The sequence below is a fragment of the Thunnus albacares genome, chromosome 17 (assembly GCF_914725855.1).
Source record: "Thunnus albacares chromosome 17, fThuAlb1.1, whole genome shotgun sequence".
Lineage (NCBI taxonomy): Eukaryota > Metazoa > Chordata > Actinopteri > Scombriformes > Scombridae > Thunnus > Thunnus albacares.
The window spans coordinates 7,561,318-7,581,404 of record NC_058122.1 but is presented as its reverse complement, the minus strand read 5'-3'; the positions used below and the strand labels follow the sequence as shown (position 1 = coordinate 7,581,404).

At 38.4% G+C, this 20,087-nt stretch overlaps 2 protein-coding genes and 1 long non-coding RNA gene across 4 annotated transcripts; 2 read left to right on the top strand and 1 right to left on the bottom strand.

Annotated features, from left to right (window-relative positions):
• Positions 1 to 464: 464 nt before the first annotated feature.
• LOC122967527 lies at positions 465 to 4,843 on the bottom strand. Its single transcript, XR_006398625.1, has 3 exons — positions 4,640 to 4,843; positions 4,182 to 4,366; positions 465 to 1,887 (listed from the first exon to the last, which is right to left on the bottom strand). It is a non-coding gene; the product is annotated as an uncharacterized LOC122967527 (long non-coding RNA).
• A 4,803-nt stretch (positions 4,844 to 9,646) lies between these two features.
• LOC122967619 (matrix Gla protein) lies at positions 9,647 to 12,919 on the top strand. Of its 2 annotated transcripts, none has more exons than XM_044332352.1 (5): positions 9,647 to 9,762; positions 11,263 to 11,347; positions 11,479 to 11,508; positions 11,717 to 11,819; positions 12,244 to 12,919. In XM_044332352.1, the coding sequence occupies exons 2-5, from the start codon at positions 11,287 to 11,289 to the stop codon at positions 12,398 to 12,400; spliced, it is 351 nt and encodes a 116-aa protein (XP_044188287.1). In that variant the 5' UTR covers positions 9,647 to 9,762; positions 11,263 to 11,286; the 3' UTR covers positions 12,401 to 12,919. The 2 variants fall into 2 exon arrangements, with proteins under 2 accessions (XP_044188287.1, XP_044188288.1); XM_044332353.1 differs by having other exon boundaries at positions 9,651 to 9,762; positions 11,260 to 11,347.
• Positions 12,920 to 14,824: 1,905 nt separating this feature from the next.
• LOC122967435 (bone gamma-carboxyglutamate (gla) protein) lies at positions 14,825 to 16,715 on the top strand. Its single transcript, XM_044332097.1, has 4 exons — positions 14,825 to 15,001; positions 15,266 to 15,313; positions 15,988 to 16,072; positions 16,296 to 16,715. The coding sequence occupies exons 1-4, from the start codon at positions 14,944 to 14,946 to the stop codon at positions 16,396 to 16,398; spliced, it is 294 nt and encodes a 97-aa protein (XP_044188032.1). The 5' UTR covers positions 14,825 to 14,943; the 3' UTR covers positions 16,399 to 16,715.
• Positions 16,716 to 20,087: the final 3,372 nt, after the last annotated feature.

The window sequence follows — 20,087 nt, the reverse complement described above, 5'->3', positions numbered from 1 at the left end:
TCAGTTTGGACTCAGAGATTCATTCTGAACCTGTTACACACTCAAGCTAACTGGCTAAGATTTAGCATTAGCCAGTCCCTGCTTTATTTAGCAATCAGCTATCAGTCTGCTGTTAGTAACCGCTTGTTAGTAACCAATACACGTCTCACTGTAATGTTACATTTTTTATGTCCAGCAGTTTACTCTCAATTCACATCCGTCAATGTAATATTTAAACTTAGAAACATCTTGTGTTATACTTGTGTCCATCAACAGGCCCACAGCCTGCAGCGAGGGGCAGAGCTGCATCACAGTGAGTGATGAAGACCACAGCAGCGATATGGGACGCCTGAAGAGACTGAACCTTGATGCAGGACATCCACCAACCATTGCCTAGATAAGTATTATCCTCTCAGTCTGCACAGCCAGGAGAGACAGCCTGATGGAGCCTGTGTTGATGTTTTGATGGGAGCATCAGCTTGTTCAGTAGTTTCAGACAGAAGCATCCAGGGGTTGAGCTGTGGCTGCTGTATATTAGTGTAAACCTTCACATGCTCCTTTTGTAAAATAAAGTTTTATTCTATACAATTCTGATGTGGTGTAACAAGTACATTAGGAACAAGTACATTAATAAAATATAAATGTTTATGATTTCTGTGAATGTTCAAACTTTTGTCCATCTCTACATTTCTTTCAAAGACTGGCAGAGTGGACATGAACATTAGAGGGTCTACTGTCCAGGCTGGAGGTGTCTTCATCTCCTGCACTGTACAGAGGCTATGGCACAGGCTGCTTCTGTAAATACAATCACATATGTAAATTAATTGTATATAGATCAGTTTGAGCTCAATGTATAAGTATATTTGACCACTGAAATACAAAAGATAACTAACTTTCCTCCTTGGTTCTGTATAATTGTTATTTTCACTTCACAGTAAACTTAATTTAAGTTCAGATAATTATTGTTCTTTATGATGAACAGATGTTTCATCGCTGTCTGTCCTTTAACTGTCTAGTAAGTTTTGTATTTTGTCTGATTTAATAATTGAGCCAAAAAGAGGAGTGTTACCTTTGTGAGTATGACTGTGCTCTTGCAGTTTGCCGCCGTGTGAATTAGTAGATCTTGCACCCAGCCACTGCAAAACTGTTCATGAGCTTCAAGTGATTTGTAACTTTTAAACTATTTAACCAATTTTTTAGCCAAACAAAAGAAAAAGGTAAGCAGGCAACCATCATAGCACCGTAGCAGGCACAGGCAGGGAACAGGGCGTGTTCCTCCCAATATGACGCCCCCATCCCAACATGCAATGCAGTGTGTGCACGTATCTTCACATTCCCTGTAGACACATTGAAGACATACGATACTTAAATAATTAATTCTGTGCTAAAAATTTAACAGCTCACAAGCTGAAGCCAAGCACATTCTTTTGCCACATGGACACAAAGTAAAAAAAAACAAAAAAACACTAACACTTCCAAGACACACAGTGAGAAGTACGCATAAAAGTTTATTTGGATGTTCTGTGCGTGGGCTACAAATGAATGTAGGACAATCTTGTGAAACCGATCCCTCACTGAAGATTAAATCCAAAATTATGCAGGACTCAACCTGATGCTATTCTCTCATATGAAAGCAAACTATTTCCTAATTAGAATTATATGTACTTATGTGATCTCTCTGTAATAACAGGTTGGCTGTAGAAGCAAAAGATTACAGGAGACGAAAGGGAAAGAGGTGAGACGCTGTAGCTACGAGGCAGTTTGTCTTTGACAGCATTCAGCCAGCTGTCTCTCTTATCCTCAGCACCACTCCTGCTGACAGTTTGAAGGTTTGTCGATGCGAATATGAGGTGTTAAATAAACAGGATTCTTCTTGGAACAACGAGTGGAACACAATCTTTGCTGAGTCTGGAGAAAAGGAGACGACCAGGGTGTATACATATGAGTCATTTGTGGTTCAAGATTTGAAATCCACCTCTAAACATGGATTCAGTCTGCTTTCCAATGAAACAATCCAAATATATTTCTACTCAATCATGTAACAGCAGGGATTAGTGACATTACTTAAATGACTGCCAGAGTAGAAGCTGTTCTGTAACAACAGCATTGGTTAGCATAGCACGTCCAATTGTTACATTTAAAGAATATGAATATGGTTAAAGTGGTCATAATCAATATTTTTAATATTTACAATGTAACAACATTGACAGTGTCAAAGATGTCACTTCTAGTAATGAACCTTCAGAGAATTGCCACCTGACTCTGCAGCTCCCCTCAGCTTTACAGAGCTTTACAGAGCTTTTTTTGCAACTTTACTGTTTTGGTTCACTCTCACCGCTCTGATAGTGTTGTGGTAGCTGTTTTCAGAGAAAATGCTTTAAAAACCCACTGTACACTACCTGCTTTGTGGAGCATTTAGCAGCCTAAACAAAAACAGAGCTAAAAGAGAGTGACTATTGGACTTAGACTCACCAGGTGAACAGAAGCATGACTCCAAATGAACGATAATGTTGCTCTGTAACTGCTGGCTGTGTAAATAAGAAACTGTTTGTAGTAAAAGTGTAGTATATCAAATTAAAAAGTGATACTGTATGTCAGTGTTGTGTTCACAACTTCTTTCTGCTGCCCCAACTGGCCAAAAAAAATCAGTTAATGCAGATTTAACTTTGATGAGCAAGTTGCAAATGTGCATGAATTAAAAAAAGATATTTAAAGGAATACACTTACATCTGTATTGTAAATATTTAGCTTGAGCCAGCAGCCAGTTAGCAGGGTTGCCAACTTTGTGTACCTGGCTGGAGTGAGATTTTGATGGGCTTAATCACTTAATCACATACGTGCACATGACTTATTCATGTGCACATATTTGGACTCAATTCACCATCAGGATTTAAAACTGTGCACAGTTTGCATATGTGAGGAGAGTGGGAGCTTAGGTCTAAGATTTAAAGATACAGCCTGACTACACCACCCCAGGACTTTCACTCAGGGAAATATTCACAATTTCACAATATTAGACACACGCTAACCCAATAAAGGGCACACAGGTTCATTCATTAATGAAAGTCTTGTTGTTTCCCATATCGAAACTACAACATTTTATTGAATGTTCTCCAGTTAAAAAATAACAATAACAAGGATTTACACACACACACACACACAGAGCTGAATATATGCATGAACACACACTCATTCAGTCAGCCAAATACGTCATATACATCAGTGTCCTTCACTATTTTTTTATGGATGCCACACTGGCAGGACGGACAGCCACACTAACCAGTAAGTAAATCTGCCTACTAATTTGTCATCCCATGACGTACAATATGTAACGTAGCCAATGCAATCTGAATTAAAAATAGGCTTAGCTTAATACAGGGATGAACAGAGGCAAACATTTCCTTGACTTTCTTCATGTTATATTTGTAGTGTGTTGTTGCAGTCCCTGTGAATTATGGGTATTGGCTGCATTATCATAATTAGAGATCATTAAGATTTTATCGATGCTACTACTCTTATTGATACCCCTTATTGGTCCAGTATTAGCCTAACCAGCACACTGTGGTTGTGTAAAACATACTGGTGGTGGATGGGACACTACAGGCAAAGCAGCATAAAGCATAAAGTACTTATTGGCTTTTTATTTGCAAAGGTTTTGTTGCAAGTAAAAAGCATAGTTGTCATCAACTCAAGTAAAATGTTATCTTTTACTTCTCCTTGTTCCCTCATACCTGGCAACATTGGGCACACGGGAGATTTTCTGGGACCCCTCCTGACCATAATTTTTATATTATGAAAAGGGTTTCCTCACTCAGCTCCAGAGATCTAATCAGCAGGTGCCTGTACTGCCTGCCCTGCTGTAATTGATGGACGGTTAATGTGTTCTTTGTGGCTTCTTGGGCGCACTTATGTTTAACAGACCTAGCATGGTTAACATCATTTTCCCCACCATGACCAACACTAAAGTTCAGTTGCTGAGGTCAACAACATTTTAACAGCTAAAGAAAACACCATGTTAATAGAGTTGTTGTGTTAGTACCTGTATTAAGAGCTCTGTAAGTCATTTTAGAGCAGGTTTCAATCTTGTGCTTTGACTTTTGTTAGTGGGGATGCCCTTAAGTTTATATTTGGATAACAGATTGTGCCTTTAAAAATATTTAACAGAACAGCAATTCATCTAGATACAGCTTTAAGTTCCTTACCAGATTTCCTGCTTTGACTTTGTTTATGTCTCTCCATCACCTGATGCCTGGGCTGCCTCTCTCCCTTAAACTTTTTCTTTAATCTTGAATCAGTTCTTTCTCCTTGTTTGTAATGGTGTCTTTCAGCACCGTCACATCTTGCAATTCTTCCTCAATTCTGTCTCCTCTTTCCTGATTCCTTCACTCTGAAAATGTAAAAAGCCTTCCTTTAAAAATCTCAGTGAGCATAAAGCATAAATTTAACTTCTATGGTGTTAATTACAGTGAACAAACAACACACAGTGGGAATGCAGCAGCAGTTAAGATATCCAAGCAATCAAGCTAATGTTACATTAAAATTACTGTAAAGTGAGCTAAAGCAGCAACACAAGATAAACTAGATGGTTAAAACAACACTAATGTCAATTTAAAAACCTTAAGCTCCACTTTTTGCTGAGGAGTTTTTGCTAGCTACTTACTTTGTGGTCCTTTGTCTGACATTATTATTCAATGGTGCACATGTCAGTTAGTGTCATATATGATCCTCTGAACTCTGATTCATTCTGTACTATGAAAGCAGCTCCAGTCTGCCTGCATGCTTCAGCATGGAGGATTTGTTTGTTTTAAACACCTGCGTAGCACGGGTGAGTGGTGGATTATTGGTCGCTCCCTGTTAACAGTAACAGATGTCTCCATGTCTCATACGAGGATACAATGTTCAAACAGAAAAAGCAAGCGCTCCTAGAAGTTACAACAGAAACTGTGGTAGGTAACCGGTCTGACTGAGCCACCAACAGCTGTAAAGTGATGGGAAGTTTGTGTAAACACTATTTCAAAATTTGAGAGGTGGGGAAACAGCGTTCACATGCGTTTAGTCTCAACTACAACCCTTCGTATAACTGTAAAAATAATTCACTTGGTTTAACTGTCACTCTATACCAAGAAGACTTTGACCATTCGCCTGTTCATCTCTGTTGGTGTTGCAGTGTTTTGGCATGAGAAGAGTTTGGGCAGCGTGAGAGCGTGAGACTTAAGGTGAAAGCGTGTGTCACATGCCATAAGCATGAGAGTTGGCAAACCAGTGGTTAGGCTATTTTGGCTTAGCTAGTTTAGCTTATTCTAGCTTAGCTTAGTTTAGCTTAGCTCAGTTTATCATAAAGATTGTTTAAGAAGGAGTGATTTTTACATTTCACTTTTTGTATGGATTACAAACAAACGAGATTAAACATGTTAATTAGTGAGCTTTAGAGGTGCAGTTATTCGGATGTTATCTTTGAACAGAGCCAGGCTGCCTGTTTCCCTATTTCCAGTCTTTATGCTAAGCTAAGCTACATATTTAATGTACAGACATGAGAGCAGTATCAATTTCTGTATTTCCCAAAATGTCAAATTATTCCTTTAAACCTCTGCAGATTTTCTTGAAGAACAACTTAAAACCAACACTATGTATCCCTGCAACTTGCTTCAGAGGTCAGTCTTGCTCTTCAATAGCACTTTTTATGCCTTTTATGCCTTAAGTTTTCCACTGATGCCTTTTCACATAAGCACAATGCATTAGTGCTTTGAGTTCCCTTCCTTCTACATGGGGGTTGAAATGCTACCTACATGCTAACAACATAGTTCAAGTCAATGCCAATGGAAAATGTTTCATTAATGTTTTTGTCCTCCATATATCTAAATTTCTGCAGCACATAGTGTTGGATAGGCATCGAGGCAGAGCTGATAGGTGGTAGAGCAGTTAGGTTGAACCTGATAAAACAAGTGGTAGATGATCCTTATTCACCACAGGGATGTGCAGAGAGCCCAGTATTTGTATCTGTATTTGTTGAGGCAGCAAAATTATTTGTATTAGTATTTGTATTTGAATAAAAGTGGAATGAGGCTTAAAAATGCTGTTTTTGTTTTTATTTCACTTTTAATTTTAGAAAATTAAAATGTTCCAATAAGTGTTCATTAATAAACTACCTTATGAAGGAGGTCCCCACACAGGGTCTCAAACTGGAGTCTCCCAGATCATAGACGACTGCGCTGACTACTGAGCTAAAACTTTATTCATCGCCTCATCGCAGACAGACCTCTACCTATTTATGCACCCATAACTCAGAGACAGCACACCGTGCAATGTGTAGGGAAGAACTTCGAAGGCAATTAGTGCTTTTCACTTTTCATTTATTGCCTATTTTTTACAACCTAACTTTGTGGAAAGGAGAAGGGGAACAACAGGTCATGGTCAGTAGCTCAGCTTTATCTCTGGGGAACACCTCCAACTCCGGAAGTGATGTCCAAATTAGGAACTGTGCGTCATGTAGCAGGTGGATGTGATTCCCCTCGTTGAGACCTCCTGATAGACGTAACAGCGGAGCAGAGAAGAGAGACTGAGACAGCGATGTAACCGACCTGCACGCTGGTATTTGACATGTTTTGTTTTTTTCCTGAAAACAAATAATTTTTAAAATATTTTATTGAAACAAATATTTGTAAAAAAAAAACACTATTTGTGCTTTGCTGAATAACGTATTTGTATTTGGGCACACCCATAATACTTCTACTGCATGTGCTCCCTGGATTTTGTTAATCGATGATGACCCCTGACAGATGCCAGAAGAACTGACGCAAATGGATTTCTCTTTTTCTTTTCTTTTCAGTTGACCTTCTGAAATGAAAGATCATAAGACAGTGTATGATTGAACTCTTTTTGATGTTTTTCATTGCATGCAAATCCCACATACTTAGATTTCAAAATCAATCCATAATTAAAAGGAAAAACAGACTTGAAGATCCATGTGTGCTGCGGGACACCACTGGTATGCAGCACTCATAAATCTACACAAAGTTTTGTTGACATTCATATGGCAAAATTCACAGCTGCGGGACAACAGTGGCCATCAGAGGCTCAGACAAGGAGAACAGTCCTGAGAAATGTCTGTCCTTCATCCTGTCTGGCTGCATCCCCCACCATCCGACGGACCGGCAGAGCCAGGGAACGAGATTACATCACTAGATGTTTTCAGGAACTTGATCTGAGTCACTCACTCCTTAATGCATCTACTGTTTTCAGATTGAAATCAAAAAATGAATCACTGAAGAAAATGAGCCGTAAAATTAGCAGCAAAAATATTAGGACTTTCCAGTTAAGGGCCTGGTATGGCAACTTATTTGGGAGTTGTTGTTGGATTAGTGTGTGTCTGTGTTTCGTCCGCTCTGACCGACTAAACCACAGAGCAGACTGAGGTACACCTGCTTAACCGCTGAAGGAAGTACAAGCCAGCTCAAATAGGTTAGGATGTATCTTTAGTGTTTTTAGAGACATTATTTTGATGGTTTACATATTTGTGGTCATGCCCTCATTGTGAAATTCATGCTCTTTCCTTCACTTCCTCACGTCTACATTGATTCCCTCTGTTTACTCCCACCAAATGCTAATTCTTTCCTGCCATTGCTCCTTCTTTCATCCACATGCTGCACTTCTACCACACGCACATCTATCTATCTATCTATCTATCTATCTATCTATTCTCACAGCTTTACCTCCAATGTCACCCTTCCTCCTAAATGCTTCATCTGAATTGGCCTTTTTGTCTCTGATACAGTGTCACCTCCTCCTCTTGTATGACCTCTCTCTTCAGTTCAAGCCCAGATGTGCTTTGCAGGTGCACCCTGTTAGTCACAACCATTGCACTCAGCCCCGTTGGGAATCTCCCATCCTGTTTTTCACTCTCTTCTGTTTTCATTTCGTGGTCATTTATCGGAGACTCTGGCACAGTCCACCGCTAACAAAAACATGCTTCTGGCCCTCTAAAGTGCATTCATGACATAACTCAAGAACTAGATATTTAGTTGCACCGGAAAGAGTGGGAAGGCTGTGAAGGTGAATGACCACCACAGATTATTGGCTGTATGAGAGGGAGTGATAAAAAGGAAAAGTACCAAACTTACATGGAGGTAAAGAGAGGGGGATGTACGCAAGGAGAACAGCAGAAATATGACTTTAGAGATGAGCTGAGGGAGAACAAAACATTGGAGGGAGCGTGAAAAAATGTGCCATTTCACATTTTTTTCCTATGTAATCACCCTCTCCATGTTCTCTCATTCGCCCTGTTTTTGCCTCTTCTGTTCTGTCTGATTAAGTAAGTCAGATTGAAGAGTTAAGAGTTTGTTCCTAAATAAGTTTAGGAACAAATTCAAAACTACTTAACTTAAATAGGGTGGTTGAGTCACAAATCCACTTTACCAGAGTAAACATCTTTGAAATCTGAAAGAAAACAATCAAGCTCATTCATTTTTCCTTCCCTCATCCCCTCATCGTGTTGGTATCTGCCTATAGGAACAGAACATAGAATATCTCATATTAAAGAACCAAACCGCTGCTCAGCGGTTCCAGATTTAACAGCCTAATATGACCGCATCACTGAATATGTCTGTAACCCCAGAGCCAAAACATCTACAACCACAACATGTGCTTTCTCTCTCTGCTCCATCTGACTCCATCTAACTCTCTCGCCACTCTTAATCATGAGTTCCCCCGCTCTTATCTGTAAGCGGGATTTATCTCTATCTTTATATCTGTCTTACTGTTTATCTGTCTGTCTGAGCCCTGCTGATTCCTGGCATAGTATGTCATCCTATTCCTGTTTGTTTACTGTTGGCGAGGGTCTGCAGCTATTCACAGAGTTTTTCTGGCTGAGTCAAACATGATGTGGTGTTGCATAACTCTCAGATATACACCATAGAAATGTTGTTCTGTGTCAATACTACATTAACTTTGACATAAGTACTATGTATAAAGACATGTTGGGTGAAACACAACTGTTTAGCTTGTGTATAAGCACTTAACTTTGTTTTGAGACAAAACAACTTGCACCTCAGACATCTTCACAAATATGTGTTCTTAATAGGCATAAGTATGAGGGTGATCACATCCTCATTTTCCATTATGTTTACAAGTGACACGCAGAAAAACAGAGTTAATGCCCTTTATGAGAACAAAGATTCCATTGATGGAAGTTAAAGGGATATTTTACCCAAAATCCCCCCTATAAAACAACAGTGTAGTCTGCTCTCTGAAACAAACACCAACACAAGTACAGTACATGCTTCTCTACATATGACATATGGGGGCCAAAAAGTAAAGTTAGTCCATGCGGTGTCTGTATGGTGTTCTTTTCATATTTTGCTGCCATGCTGGCAAACACAGCAACAAATATTATCATGTACCTGCTATGGAGCAGGTTAGACGCCCCCTGTGCCAGCTTTTCCTCACCCTCCTCTCTGCCTTTCTGTTTACCCTTTGCATGTTTTTCTCCATTCCTCCTCGTCTCTCTGTCATCCACTTCTTTTTTGGTGAAGGCGTGGGAGTTGGGGGGAGAATGTGAGCTAATACTCTGGTCTGATTAAATGGTGGAAAAGAGGGCTGATAGTATGAGGAGGGAGGAGAGAGGGCGAGGGCTAAGGGGAGGTGGTGGGGAGGGAGTCGGTGGGTGAAATGAAGAGGGTGGGGGGACATGAGGTGAGTATAAAAGCGTTGCTGTCAGGAATTAGGAAATATTCCTCAGGAGAAAATACACAGAGAGATATTTCCAAGACTTCTCACTCCATAATCACGGTAAGTACATTAGAGCAAATAATCTCTTAAAAGTAATGGCAGATGAAAAGTAGAAGTATTTTACATCTTTTAACCAAGCAAAACTTTGTCAAAACTTCTAATTTTCTGTATTAGCTGATGTCCTCAAGATGTATCTTTGACTTTTTTTTAATATAATGCAGCAACTTGCAATCGTCTTTCCCTGCTTACTGTAATACAGTAGGCCTACAGTCTGGCTCTGTTTTTGATATGTAACCTTGGGTTGGCTCTGTGCATGTCTAGCATCATGCCAGCAGCTTTTTCCAATGAGGTGGGCACATTCTGCCTACAGGGGAGTTGGCTGCGAACCCTCAAGGACCCCTACTAAGATTCAGACGGGCATAAAATTCTGCAGACACTGTTGTCAGCACCTCACACATACACACACACGCACACACACACACGCACACACACACACACACACACACACACACACACACACACACACACACACACACACACACACACACACACACTCACACACACACGTCTAGCTGTCCTTGCCAGCCTTTGTAAGTAGCTTTTTGAACTTTGGGCCCCGGGCTTGCTGTTCCTGCGCCCACTGAGTCTGGATTTGACTGAAGCCAAGCCAGCTTGAGGGACTGATGTTAAGAGCACACTGCGTGAGTGTGAACGTGTGTGTCTGTGTGTGTGTTTATGTATAATGAAAGCAGCTATTGACAGCGAAAAGAGGGGGAGGGAGGGGGTTGCTGAAATCGAATCCCATCCAAATCCCACAAACAGTAGATGGGGATGAAAGCTTTTCTGGAGCGCAGGCATGCGAATATAGCATGTGTGTGTGTGTGTGTGTTAGAGAGACAGAGTAAGTGTGTGTGTGCTCCAAGTTGGACATCTGACTTTGCCATTTGTACAGGTGTCACACACCTTACAATAGGTTTGCTTGAGTGTGAGCCATATAGAGCCATATAGAATACCTGCTTCTTTGTAATTACAGTTATCTCCCTGCATTACGTTTAAGTGTATTTGGACTCCATTAATTGGCACTTACACAACTATTCTCAGCCACAGCTGTTCTCTCGTGGTTCTTCCCATAAACTGAGGTTGCAGCTGCTGAATGGCGTGTGGGGATTTGGACCTGACTCTGTCTCTGTGAAGGTCTTCAGTGTGGTCTTAGGAACAGAACTTTAGTTTGTGCTTGTCCCATGCAGAAATTCTGCAATATATACAGCAAGGAAAAAATAACGTATATATATCAACGGGGCAGTTTATATCAGTAGTTTATATGTCTGGCTCTAGCTTTCATGTACACAAAACCACAGGCACAGATTTAGAAACTTTGCCACTTTAAGTCATCTATGCTTAGTTGTGGTTCTTCCCTGTTTACCCTCAGATTCAAAATCTAAGCCAATTTTTCTCTCTTTATGTTTCTCTTCCTCTCATCTTTCTCTCCCTTTTCCTATATAACTCTTACTTTGGTGCTGACATGACTCACCGAAACACCTTTCTCCTGTTTTCCAGCAGACAGGCAGATAAACAAGCCGCAAGATGAGGAGCCTTCTTCAGTGTCTGGCACTCTGTGCTGTGGTCTCCCTCTGCGTCTGCTATGGTACAGATCCTCCCCTGCATCCTCACTGTGCTATCATTCAGCAGCTATTATCTATTTATAAACTGCAATGTGTCAGATACAGACAGCGATTTATCATTTATGATTAACCACATTCCATGTTTTTCCCGTAGACTCTCATGAAAGCACAGAATCCCTTGAAGGTGATTAAATGTTATCTCTCGTTCATGGAAAAACATGCATGCATTTCTAACAAATATGACACAGCCTGTTACACAGAAAAGCATTTACATCTCATTTTACCCTCCACTAACATTTCCCCACCCTGTAAAAAAACCTGATCCCTGATCAGTTGCATGCCTGACCTGCTTAAAATAGGAATTTTTGTCTAGTAAAGTTTTGTGGTTGCAGATTTGTTTGTGGCCCCACATCAAGCCAATGCATTCATCCCGCCACAGAGGGGCAACGCACGCAACCCACCCAGAGGAAACGGCTTCAACTATTACTTTGGAAGGTAACCACACAACCACATATATGCACACAGAACACATAAACGTTGATCTATCACGTACAAAATGGATAAAACCACATACTCACAAAAACTGACATGCTGACACTCAAGAAAATGCACATTAACACACAGACATGATGATTAAGACAAAACATAATGAGACTATTAAACATCTACATACGCTTAAAACATCCACACAAACACACAGAGCCTAAAGCTGAGGATAAATGCTTAAATGCAATAATTATGTTCATGAGATTAAACAAGAAATATAAACAAAACCAAAGCCGCTGGCTGTTATGTATCTGTTTCTGATTACAATTCTCTTCCTTGTCTCTCTTCTGCTCGCCTCATTCCATCCTCTAACCATCTCTGTCTGCCTTTGTATATCTGCTCTCCCCCCCGCCCTCCCTTCTTCCGTGTCCAGGAAGATAAAGTCTCCAGCGGAGAGACAGGCGGAGATCTGTGAGGACTACTCTCCCTGCCGCTCCTATGCCTATCGCAACGGCTACCAGCAGGCCTACCAGAGATACTTTGCATCCCAAAATCAACCCCAGAGACCAGCTGCAGCTCGTCAATACTAAAACTTAAAGTATCTGTCTGTCTAATGCAAAAATGATCATTCTCGTCTGGATATGAGTGTGCATTACTACATTCCACATATCCTTTTATATAATTTATGTTGTTTTTATGGCCTCTTCTAGATGTGATATGACAATCCTAGAAGAAAACACATTTTTATAAATACTGAGGCATCCAGTAAGGCTCAAATCTCCTGGCAACCCATCATTATACACATGTAGAAATACATGACCCATCTTTTATATAATCTCAGGATAACTTTTTATCCACTATTATCACACCTTCCCAGCATTTATGAGATTTATGTGATGTGCTTGAATGAAAATGACTCTGTTTTGCGCACTGCTAACCATTTCTTACATTATCCACCTATCTATGCAGGCCAGCACTGTTGTCAGAGGGAATAATCTAGTTTTCTTTTCATAAGGTGTATCTGTCACACTTTGACACACTGTGTGTCAGAGATTATTTCCATTGCTTTGAAAAAACAATAAAATCTCCTTTATTGGGGTTTGTCTTAATCCTGTTTGTGCCATTTGTTTGCCACATGGGAGTGTTTTGTATTTAGTGGAAGTGTTCGCAATGCGTGGCAGATGTTAGAATGATAGTGGTGAAACTTTTGTGAGTGCTAAAGATAGAAAATTAGCATAAAGGCTTGAGAGTAGCCCGGAAAAATTATTTAAGAAGGGATTTCATTCAGAAAATTGATTTCCTGTTGTGATTTTTAACAAGCAGTGACCTGACGATGAGTCATGTCACAGAGTTAAACAAGGACACATACTGTACTACTGCATGCACTGCTGACTACAGGGTGTAGCAAAGATTGAGGTTCTTGTGATCTTAGGAGGAATCTCACATCTGCTTGTCCTCGCTGCTTCAGACAGTCATGAAAACAAAGACAGGTCAGCAAACAGTCAATGCCCGCCAAAAAAACACAGTGATATTGGATGTTTGTTTTTCTGTGTCGCCACGAGGCCACAAATGTGCGCAATTAAAGATGTCCTGGGACTGAATCCTTGAAGTCCCTCGGTGAAACGAGACAGGGCACCAGCACTGAACCAGACAGTGAAATTACACCCCGTATAATGCTGTCAAGACCGGTCCAGAATCTAAATATCCAGTCAGAAAAAGGAACATGAGAGAGAGAGAGAGAAAAAAAAAATCTCAGAACCAATTTTCATATCATAAATTTAGGAAGTTCAGAGGATTTTTTCAGAAATACATCTATGGTAATATATATATATATATATATATACTGTAGTAGCCAGAGAACATCAGATACTGTTATTGAGTGTATGGCCAAATTCCCAATGTTTAAAATAACAGTTTTCAATGTAAAGTCATGTTTTAAATAAAATGAAATTACATGTGCCACTCTACTGTATGTAGCTTTCTACTTCATTGGCAAACAACCACCCATGTGTTTTGGTAAAAATATCTTTGCACATTTCAAATTACCCTTCCAAAACTCTTCAGACTGGGGTTGTTTCTAAGTGTTGCCTTCTTTATGTAGGAAATCACTGCGGTTTGTAATAAAAGAAAAAACCCTCAGATTAAAATCATGTCACATAATGAGAGACAGTGGTTTCTCCATTTCAGTTTGAATGACAGAGTTTTCTGCTGCATGCACTTATTGACCTAAGTGGAAAAGTGTGTGGGTGCACTGTAAAACTCTGACCTCTCCAGGCTGACAGCTGGCATTGCATTTCTAACACTTCATAAAAACTTTTTATTATCATCTCCAAATATGACATCGAGTGGTCTGGTTAATTTTATTCTGCAGCGAAATCCATCAATTCTGTGTCTCTTTTTGGTGTTTAAGCATGCCAATTCAAATTCGTTACCACTTTTTTTTCATTTTTACACAAAAACCTGCCTTTTCAAGGTGTAGAAAAAGAAACTCAGATGCACATGCAAACAATGAATCAAAGGGACAATCTGGCTTCTCAGCAGCTGCTAAAATGACCTAAACAAGGTGTAAAATGTTTTTCACTGAGAGCCACTTCCAGAGGCTGATATTTGTGGCTATCAGTCACCCACATTTATTTTCTCATCACCTATGCTTTAAAACAAATACCCACCTTTTGGAAGCAGAGAGTCTACATTCTTTCTGTGTGTGTGTGTGTGTGTGTTTGTGTGTGTTTGTGTGTGTGTGTGTGTGTGTTTGTGTGTGTGTGTGTGTGTGTGTGTGTGTGTGTGTGTGTGTGTGTGTGTGCATGTGCGTGTGTGTGCATGCGTGCGTGTGTGCATGCGTGCATGTATGCATGCATGCATGTGTGTGTGTGCATTTATGCAAACAAACATATTCATAAAATGTGATTTTGTATACACGATTTTTGTGGAGGTGTGTATTTTTGCGTCTGTGTGGGTGGGTGATACTTGATTCCCTAACCAATCAAATATCCATGTCACAGTGAGGGCCTGCATCTATAAATTGGAGTGTGTATTTATGTACATATGTGTAAGAGAAAGAGACAGAAGACAGAACAGTCTCCAGTCCTACTTGTTGCCTGATACTGCAGACGCTGAAGAAAGAAGCTGAAAGATGAAGACTTTGGCCATCCTGGTTCTCTGCTCTCTGGCAGTCATCTGTCTGACTTCAGGTAAGATCTACACAGCTATATGCAGACTTACACCCTATATGTTAGAAAAAGCTCTTTATTAAAACACTATATTATATTATTTCAACTTCAAGTATTTGTTACTCTGAAAACAAAGTTTAAAAACTGATTTATTTGACTTAAGTGAAGACAAAGTGTTGCATTAAACTCTGGTAAAACGAATCAATTGAAAAAATGACACTTCCTGCGCTGAAAATTTAACAACAAAATAATTATTATTCATATTTTTCTCTTCATTTTTGACAGATGCCTCGACTGGCACCCAGCTTGCAAGTGACAACCCTGCTCAGGAGGGTAAGATCATGATTCAACAATATGATTTTGACTGTATCATCAATATGCATGTATTCTGCCACAGTTTATGAAATCAATTACTATGTAAGTGTGAGTCAGTCACTTGATTTTCAGAAATGTTCAAGTGCTGCCTACATAAAATTAATAAAAACTAGTTTAAATTTGTTTGAAATAAGTCTCATTTACTGTAGAATATTGATCAAGAAAAAGCAGATTTCAATCTTTCACACATTGCATCAATTCTGACATGCACTACTGTACATTCTATATTACAGTATATTATTATCACTGTATATATCATAGTTAACATTGTAGTTATATATATATATATATATAGTCAAAGCATCTTTAGTCTCTATTTTGTAGTTTTTTAATTGTATTTCAAGATTTCAGATTTTATTTAGTCTATATTAGTTATTGTGTATGATCTATCTATCTATCTATCTATCTATCTATCTATCTATCTATCTATCTATCTATCTAAAAAATCTATATTTTAAACACAAAACAGTTCTTCATTTCTGCCGACATTTTCAAGCCTGATCCTCCACACATGCTTTTATTTGGTTGATTTTATCAATATAGGCACATATTGATATAAAATCCTATGTATTTATACAATTTTTCACAAATGTCTATAAGACATAGTTATGCTAAATGTGCATGATGTGCAGGTTTGTTTGTGGAGAGGGAGCAGGCCTCTACAGTGGTGAGACAGAAGAGAGCTGCTACAGAGTTATCCCTGACCCAGCTGGAGAGGTATTTCAGTGGTCGTGCACCCTCACATATCAGCATCAAATTCAATTTCATATCTATCTGCTTTTTAATCTAACATAGTCCAATCATGTCTTATTGGTTCTGGATGATCTCTTGATTGAGTCAAAGATTAGATTAGATACAGAAACATATACAGTTGTATCTTTTCTATCATCTGGAATATCATGTATCTGTGGTAATTCCCACCCTCTCTCTCTCCACTCAGCCTGAGAGAAGTATGTGAGGCCAACCTGGCTTGTGAGAACATGATGGACACCTCTGGAATCATCGCTGCCTACACCGCTTACTATGGACCAATCCCCTACTAGAAGCCAAACCACATCCACTAATTGCTCATCACCACTTTCTTTTCTTTAATTCCCTTTTTATCACATTGAACCTAGAACATTTTTCTAAGCACATGCGCAAAAAAAAAACTTGCCAGTATGTAGAAGTTGTTACACCAATGAAAAGCAGGAGATGTAGGGATACAGATGTGAGCAGATGGGTGAGAGTAGAGCAAGAGGATTGGCATGTGAATATTTTTCCATCCTGCATAGACCCACACAATTGTCGCTATAGTTCTATCATTTCTGTCAGCCTGTAGAATAGTGTGATGACATTTAATAAAGATGAATAAACTCTGCTTTGTGTGCTCTGTTATTGTTCCCCACCTGGAATACTGGATAAATAAACATAGTTAATATATATAGTTAAATCATATTCTACCTGATCTGCACTAAATGTTTCCCCATGTGTGTAGATTACAGAACTGTATGACACTTACCTAGTTGTTAAACAAATAATATTAGATATATGACGATGTTAGAACAACCAGAGCCGCCCATGTTTGTTTACATTTTTATTTGAACAAATGAAACAGAGGGAAACCCATTTCAGTGAAAACAATTTGTTCTACACCAGACCTTATTATTTGATTTTACACAGTCAGGGCTGATGTCTACACCCATTACCAATACACCATGTAATACTGATGATATTAAGTTTCAGATGTATCACATTCATTCACTAATGGAACTACTTTGACTTACATTATTGCCCCAGTTGAACATGAGTATGACATCAAAAACTGCAGACAATGAGCCTTTATTGGACAACAAGAGCGTCATTTCACCACCCGTTTCTGTCTTTAACTAATTCCAAACATGCAGACTTTGTCTCCTGGAGGTTTTCTGGGTTGTGAATGCCAGCGTCTCCCTTTCAATTTAATATCTGTGAGCTCACAGGAGTCACATTTCTCTGAGTGACTGATAAAACCATTCTTGTCATCAATACAGGAAAAACCTCTTGAATTTGGAGTAAATCCACTTTCTGTGGTTGGACTCTCACATCAAGTCCAAGTCCATGGCTGGACATATAAACCAGATACTGGAAGTGTTTGCTAACTTTGGCTGTTTCCTCTGAACATTATCCTTATAAATATATTGTTTAACACAACATGAATCTGGTCCTCCCCGCTGTATTTACTTCACATCAGATCCCCTAAAGCCCCTCATCACCAGAGCAGCATCATCATCAGGACATCATCATAACATGAAAGTCCTCTGACACATCATCCCATTTTGGACAGACTTGGATTAGATTTTTTCTTGCCTGACACTGCTCCTTGTATAAAGCATCAATATGCTCTCTTGCAGCTGTAATTGGTGCAGAAACACTCTGCCATTTTGGCACTGACTTGAGTCAGACAGGTCTATCATCTACTCCATCACAGAAACTACTCTGTTGTTTTTGCTGTTTATTGTTACTGTACAAAGGAGACAGAGATAACAGAAAAAGAGAAAATGAGAAGAAATAAGATTTACAGTACAAAAACCATACAACATAACAAATCATAATCATCATAACTGTATCACTATTGACCCAGAGGTGTCTTGTGTTTGATGATGTGAAGCATGCTGTTTGTATCTGGTTGATTTAACTAGTTAGTACTTCTGTTTACCTCTGGAAAGAATGGGTAATTAATAGAGCTGGGTATTGGTACTCCTTTAAGGTATTGACCAAAATAACCCAGTACCAAGTAGTATCGAAACTCCTCCAGTCAAAAAATACCTGCATTTGATTCTTTTTTTACCCTGATCTAGAGAAAAATGACTATTTGTATGGTTTTACTTGCAGACAATCACCCCAAGTGTTCTTCAGTTTAATGTGACGTGTGATTAACCCGCTACTTCAGCAGCTACAGTCTGTAGTGATAATACTTCATTGTACAGTTTTGTACAGTTATTTAATAAATATTCCAATAATTTGAACACTTTCAAAATGTATTCATGTAAAAATAATTTGGATGGGGAGGAGTGATGGTATTCTACGCAACTGCTTGTTGGGTATTGAATGAAATAGAAAAAAAAGGTACTAAAGTATTATATTGGTATCAGTATCACTTTAAGGGTATTGGTACTGGTATCGTAATTCTTAAACGATACCCAGCCCTGGTAATTAATGAACCTACTGTACATTCTATATTACAGTATATTATTGTCACTGTATGGTGTTCAGTATATATTATAGTTAACATTATAGTTATATATATATATATATATATATATATATATATATACACACACACACACACACACATATATATATATATATATATATATATATATATATATATATATATATATATATATATATATATATATATATATATATATATATATATATATATATATATATATATATATATATATATATATATATATATATACATACACACATATATATATGTACATACATATATATATACATATATAAATATATATATATATATATATATATATATGTATATATATATATATAGTCAAAGCATCTTTAGTCTCTATTTTGTAGTTTTTTAATTGTATTTCAAGATTTCAGATTTTATTTAGTCTATATTAGTTATTGTGTATGATCTATCTATCTATCTATCTATCTATCTATCTATCTATCTATCTATCTATCTAAAAAATCTATATTTTTAACAAAGCTCGCTAGTATGTACAATGACATTTAATAAAGATGAATAAACTCTGCTGTGTGCTCTGTTATTGTTCCCCACCTGGAATACTGGATAAATAAACATAGTTAATATATATAGTTAAATAATATTCTACCTGATCTGCGCTAAATGTTTCCCCATGTGTGTAGATTACAGAACTGTATGACACTTACCTAGTTGTTAAACAAATAATATTAGATATATGACGATGTTAGAACAACCACAGCCACCCATGTTTGTTTACATTTTTATTTGAACAAATGAAACAGAGGGAAACCCATTTGAGTGAAACCAATTTGTTCTACACCAGACGTTATTATTTGATTTTACACAGTCAGGGCTGATGTCTACACCCATTACCAATACACCATGTAATACTGATGATATCAAGTTTCAGATGTATCACATTCATTCACTAATGGAACGACTTTGACTTACGTTATGGCCACTAGATGTCCCAGATGAACATGAGTATGACATCAAAAACTGCAGACAATGTGGCTTTATTGGACAACAAGAGCGTCATTTAACCACCCGTTTCCGTGTTTAACTAAATCCAAACATGCAGACTTTGTCTCCTGAAGGTTTTCTGGGTTGTGAATGCCAGCGTCTCCCTTTCAATTTAATATCTATGAGCCCACAGGAGTCACATCAGTTCCCCTAAAGCCCCTCATCACCAGAGCAGCGTCATCATCAGGACATCATCATAACATGAAAGTCCTCTGACACATCATCCCATTTTGGACAGACATGGATTAGATTTTTTCTTGCCTGACACTGCTCCTTATATAAAGCATCAATATGCTTTCTTGCAGCTGTAAGTGGTGCAGAAACACTCTTGAGTCAACTGTATGGTGTTCAGTATATATTATAGTTAACATTATAGTCATATATATATAGTCAAATCATCTTTAGTCTATATTCTGTAGTTTTTTAATTGCATTTTCACGATTTCAGATTTTATTTAGTTTATTTTAGCTATTGTGTATCATCTATCTATCTATCTTGAGTCAGACA